The sequence below is a fragment of the Manis pentadactyla genome, chromosome 3 (assembly GCF_030020395.1).
Source record: "Manis pentadactyla isolate mManPen7 chromosome 3, mManPen7.hap1, whole genome shotgun sequence".
Classification (NCBI taxonomy): Eukaryota; Metazoa; Chordata; class Mammalia; order Pholidota; family Manidae; genus Manis; species Manis pentadactyla.
Window position 1 is genome coordinate 105,655,724 of NC_080021.1, and position 6,000 is coordinate 105,661,723.

Genomic DNA, 6,000 nt, shown 5'->3' on the forward strand with positions numbered 1-6,000 from the left:
CCCCCATACCCTCACACTGCAAAGACAAGAAGGCTCAGAGACCTAACACCCAGAATACCACCCAGCAGGCTAACACATCGCCACCTAGAGTGTCCCAGCAGGGCTGAGCTCCAGTTGTCCATAATGGTCAATGGCTCCTTAACACACCCTTTATCTGCTGTCTTTCCCTCCAACCTCATCTCTCCACTCCTCTGCCAGTGTTTCCTGGCACTGACTCCCAGATAAACTACTTCACTCAAATCTTTGTCAGAGGTCAGGGTCTTGAGCAACCCAGACTAAGAATCTGTCGATTAGCCTCAGTATATGAATGTACAACCTACCTGTGTCCCCAAAGAACATAAATTTAGTGAAAAACAAATATTTATTATGCACCTACTATATGCAAGAGAAAATTATGCCAAGTGCTGGGGGAAGAGGAAGAGTAAAGATTGAATTTTAAAAATAGGGGAAAAATGGAAAATTACTTTTTCACTTCAGTCATGCATTCATCAGGTATTTTGAGAACCTACTAATCTAAGTCACCATATATGGCTATTGGGGAAGTACAAATATGAATCCAACATAGGTTGTGACTGCAAGGAGAAAAGAGAGGCCAAAGGCAAGAAACTACCAACTGCGTGTCTCCCACCTCAAATATGTGGATGTCCACACCCTTCCTGGGTCCTTCATCTCATTTGGTCTCCCTTGGCCTGCTGATCCCCACATCTATGTCCTGGAGTCCACCCACTCCTGCCCTTCCACTCACTATCCTTTCCTTTTTCTCCTGTATCTTCAACCTCACAATGCCAGCCTCTGCCCCCAACATTAGATGAACAAACAGAAACTTTAGGTACCAAAATGGCATTACACCACTTTTTATTTTTCTATCCATAGCCATGCAAATTAATTAATTAATCTTTCTGTATCATGTCAACCTGATCATAACATGACAAGAGCCCCACTGGTCACTGGCTGTGTGGCCTTGGTCAGATTTCTAAACTACTCTGTGCTTCCTTTTCCCCACCCAAAAAATGAGGGGGAAATAAACAGGACCTGCTGCTTATTGTGAGAGCTAAATGAGATCATCTAAATAAAGTGCTTTGAATTGTTTCTGACACAAAGAAATTGCTTGATACTTGTTCACTTATTATTATCATTGCTTTGGGAAAATCAGTCTTGAAGATAGTGTGAAATGGTTCAGAAACTAGAGAAAACAAGAGAGCTGTTGCAGCAGCACAGGGAGAGGGACAGAAGGACAGAGAAAATGAGGGCCCCTGAGTTTTCCAACCCTAACAGACAGGGGATGTGGTGGAAGGAGGTATGTTCTCTGGGGTCAGCAAACTTGCAATCAAATTCCACCACATACTAGTTGTGTTGCTTTAGTTAAATTCATCATTCTAGCCTCAATTTCCTCATCTGTAAAATGGGGATATTAATGCTCTGTGGTAGAGTTGCCATGAACATCTAAGTGAGAAAATTTATGTAAAGTGCCCAGCATATCATTTTGCATTTAGTAAACACCCAAATGTTAATTCCCTCCCTTCCCTTCTCCAAATGAAAAGTCTAAACAACTGATACAAATAGACTGTCTTTCTTTGACATACTATTGTTCTGAAGCACATGTCTTTCCTGATCAACACACTCCAAGCTGGTAAATGATGCCTAGTTCTTAGCCTCAGAACCAGGAGACCATGGTCAAGATTTAGCTCTGGTCTGTACTGGCTAGCTGACTTCTGAGCTTCAGTTTTCTTACATAACAACGCGGAATCTTAACATCTACCCATCTCACCTCCCAGGGTTGTTGTAAGGGTGATTAAGGATCTGAATGTGATTAATTAATGGGATTAAGGATCTGAAAGTGCTCTGTGACCTTACCTTGGTTTGTACTGGGAAGAATTTGTCTTGGACTACTTTCTTCTTCCTATGTAAGTTACAATTCTTTTTGAACGAGCCCTTGCCTTCTTATCTCCTTCTACTCTCTCTTTTGCTCCCCCTAATTTCCACTAGTCTCCAATGTGGACCAACGTAACCATATGGTTTTTCCACTCAACAAAACTTGATGGTAGCCAAGAGGCAAAATGCCAGGACCATTCTCAGTTTTGACATCAGTTTGACTCCCTCTCTGCTATGCCAGTGCACACTATTTCAAAAGCTAACTTCCTTTTGTTCAGCAACTTTTGTGGCCTCTGTGACCTCCTCCTTCTGCCTTAACTGCTCAGGATTCAGTCTCAGGGCCAGGTTACAGGACATGAGCACTGAAGGACATGGGGTTCTTCTGAAGACAAGGGTCTTTGTCTTTAACTGGGGTTGAGTACATTTCACCCCTTAAAGTTCATATTTAGCCAGTGATGACTCTTACCTAGAGATTGGAACAATACCCTCAAAAGGCACCAAAATATCATGCAACAAAGCAAGTATCTTCTTACCGATATCTACACTGTTGTAAATACACAAATATCCATCTCCAAATTATAGAAAAATTCAGGTATAGTTTGGAATAATAATAGGAAAAATAGGCAAATGCAAGAGCAATTGGAAAAAAGATGACACATAGTTGAAAACGAAGGATCTCCAAGTTCTTGAGAAGTGAGAGATGAGAAATAAATAAATAAATAAATAAATAAGAAAGAAGACACTAGAAATAAAGAAAAGTAGACATATTATAAGGAGAACTTTATGAAAATTAAAACTAGTAAGGGAATGGCAGAGGGGAATTATTTCTTGAAGAAATCCTAGGTTGGTATAAAACCAACCATTCATTCAGCAAAAATGCTTTACTTCTGTTTAGTAGAAAGAACACTCCACTGAGAGTCAGGATTCCTGAGCACAAAACAGTTTGTGCTGCTAACTAGTTGTGAGACCCAGGAAAGATCACTTAACCTGTCAGGACCTTGATTTTCTTACCTATAAAACAAGGAGATTGGCTGCAGCTTGGGACTGTGCTAGATACCAAATTTACCATATTTCTTTTATACTTTCCCCTGCTAGTGCAAGCTGATTGCAGGCATCTCTTCCCAATCTCTCTCCAGAAGCATCACATTGGCAGCTTTAAGTCACCTATGGTGGAAGTGTACACCACAGAAATCAGAAAATGCCACAAATCAGCTTTTTTTCTTCTGAGAACCAATTGCTAAGTTTACCGAAACACATTGCCTGTGAGCCAGTCTCATTTCCAGCTACACTTCTCTGCTGGGGTCCAAACTCTGTGTCTAAGCAGCACTCCCCATATCTCTACTCTGAGGTTTAAATATTGGTGCTAAATGCAATTCTTCCTGCTAAGAAGATAGCCAGAGATAGTCAGGGAAGGAGAGGAGCAAGAGGGGAGAGCATCTCCCTGCTAGGTGGGCCTCCTGGGCCCCTCAGGGTATGCCATGTTCATAGTGCTGGTGATGTGGGGTGCTCTCAGGAAAGTGAGAGAAAGGGTTCTGGGTTGAAAACAAATTAGTCACAGGAAGTAGGGAGATCTTTCTGTGGGTTTCTTATTCAGTAGGAGCCAAGAGAGGAAGACTGGAGAATTCATATATCCTTTATTCTGTTGCTAACTAAGCAGTGCTCTGAAAAAGAGAAATAATTAGAGGCTCTCAAGTTAAAAAAAAAATCTGGAAGGGACTCTTTTACCCATGTTTTGTTTGTTTCTTATTCTATAACTAAACAGATCTTCAGGACCCCCCTGCTTCTCCCATATTTATGCCTATGAAGAGGAAGACATCCATCAGAGTAAGGCATCCTGCTGTCTCAAGGAGGGAAAAGTTCCTATGCCAATTGAGAAACACTTTTGCCCAAAGGCATTAAGAGTCGGCTTAGGGAAAATCAGGGGCTGTGTCTGTGTTGCCCAATGTGGTAGCTATTAGCCCCCTGGGCATACTGCACTTGAAATGAAACCATTCTGAATTGAGATGGTCTGTAAGTATAAAACACATAATGGATTTTGAAGAGTTAAGTTATTAAAACTGAATATAAAACTATCCCAGTAAGTTTTATACTGATTAATGTTGACCAATAAAATTTGGATATACTGGGTTAAATAAAATATATTTACCAAGTCAGTGCCACCTGTTTCCTTTTACTTTTTAAATGTGGCTACATAATTAGGTTCCCATTATGGACTGCACTGGGCTTAGTGTCCAGATCTCAGACACAGCCCAGTTTATCCCACTTCTACCTGAAGACCGTTAGTGACAGGCAACTTACTTCTTCAGACCATTTTATTTAAGACAGCACAAGCCTTAGAAGATTTTTACTGGTCTTAGTTCTGACTTTTGGGGCAATAAAGAATATATTAGTCCTCTTGCACAAGACAGACTTCCAAGATGAAGACTGTGACCATGTCCAATCCCACCGGGCAACCTTGTCCCACCTGAGTTAAGGAGCTTCCCCTTCAGCACCCCCTTGCTCAGTGAGCATTACACTTTCAAGGCAGGACTAAGACAAAATATCTCCTGGGCTCCAGGAATCTTTCTTCAGCATTGTTTCTTGGGAAATCTTTCCAACAAATGCTTAGTGTATTGCTTTTGTTAGACAAAATTACTACTGTGGGGGGAAAATGTCACTGCTTTTAATAGCTAGCACTTATGAAGCAATTCCTGTGGGCCATCCTATATTGCAAACATTTTACATACTTTAACTCATTGAATCGTTGCAACAGGTTATGTTAGGCTCCCCGCTTTATAGGCAGGGAAACTAAAACACAAAGAAATTAAGTAGCTTCCTGGCAGGTACAGGGTGCAAACCCTACTGGCTTTGCTTTTATTTTATTATCATTACTAACGAATGCTCATATGATATAACATTTTCTGTGATCAAATATGCTCCCCGGGAAGCTCCCTGGTGGTGGGGAGGTTCTATCTTATCCGTGTCTCTCCAGGCCTCCCCCCACAACCGTTACTGAAGTGCATGGAGTACCCTTGGAACACACTGGATGCAGACAGTGTTTGTTAATATGGAGGGAGATCAGGAACCAACAATTCAAAGTTGAAATCCCTTCTATCTGATCTCAAAAGAAAACTGGGAATGAAAATTCTTACAGACACTCTCAATCTAAAGTTTAAACAGGCTAAGTCTAGAGAAATAGAAGAGAGACTCAATAAGAGAGACTTTGAGGATTTGAAAAGCTCTGAATCTGCTCCTCATGAGAACTCACTCATTAAAAAAAAATCAGGGGGGAGAGGGGGGACAGGAATAGATCTGTTTGAACAATTTAGGATACAAATAAGGATGAACTTTCTAACAAGAAAAAACAGGAATGATTAAAATAGCTTGTTCAGAGAAAAAAAGGTGTGTTATGAAAAATCACAAGGAATCCCTTTTTGGGGGGATGATCTGTGATTCTATCCTTAGACCTAAGATGAGGAGAGACAGCAGTGCTCCCTCTTTCTGGCCAAAACACTCAGAAGATATTTTTCGGGGGTTAGATAGAAGTATTGCGATTTGAAAGCTAGACCGCACAGACCACAGAGGAAGCCACTCTACAAAAAAAGCAGAGAAGGAACAATGGGAGATGAGAGACATCAGGAGGAAGACAGGGGTCCTGGGGTGGGGGCCTCGCAGCCCTTCTGACCTGAGGAGCAGCCTCCCTCTTCCTCCAGGCAGCCAGGTAGAGGCAACAGGCTTCCCGTAGAACTGGTGTTGCGGTGGATTTTCTGGCTTCCTCCCCGTCACAGGTTTTGAAAGGAATCTCTTAACACTGACTCAAAAGGGAAGGTGTGCTGTAAGACCCAGACTCCAAGTCAGAAGGTTTCCACCTCGGAGGCGACTTACCCAATAGCTGCACAGCCACTGGAATAAAGAGGAAAACCAGGAGCAGGGATCGCCTCATGGCCCAGAGCTTTTCCTTTTCTTCCACTGATGGAGAGAAGGGGGCAACGAGAACCAAAGCAATGAGGGCACTATTGCCCCTTCCCCTACTCCATTCTCCGAGCTGCGCTGCTGAAAAGTGCGGAGGAAGCTCTTGCTTTTAAAGGGCTTCTGAAATTAGGGAAAACCTCCAATAAGGAGATATCCTGTCACATGAGGGTAGCTGGA

At 42.1% G+C, this 6,000-nt stretch overlaps 1 protein-coding gene across 3 annotated transcripts in view; it reads right to left on the reverse strand.

The window, feature by feature from the left end:
• Positions 1–6,000, reverse strand: part of MRC1 (mannose receptor C-type 1) — a 98,492-nt gene extending 92,492 nt beyond the window's left edge. The window contains exon 1 of one of the 3 annotated variants that reach the window (XM_036881178.2): positions 5,737–6,000. In XM_036881178.2, coding sequence (XP_036737073.2) covers positions 5,737–5,794 — 58 coding nt within the window. In that variant the 5' untranslated portion in view covers positions 5,795–6,000. Of the gene's footprint in view, positions 1–2,883; positions 5,712–5,736 lie in introns of those variants that run through there. The other 2 variants (XM_036881179.2, XM_057498253.1) reach the window with 2 other exon arrangements.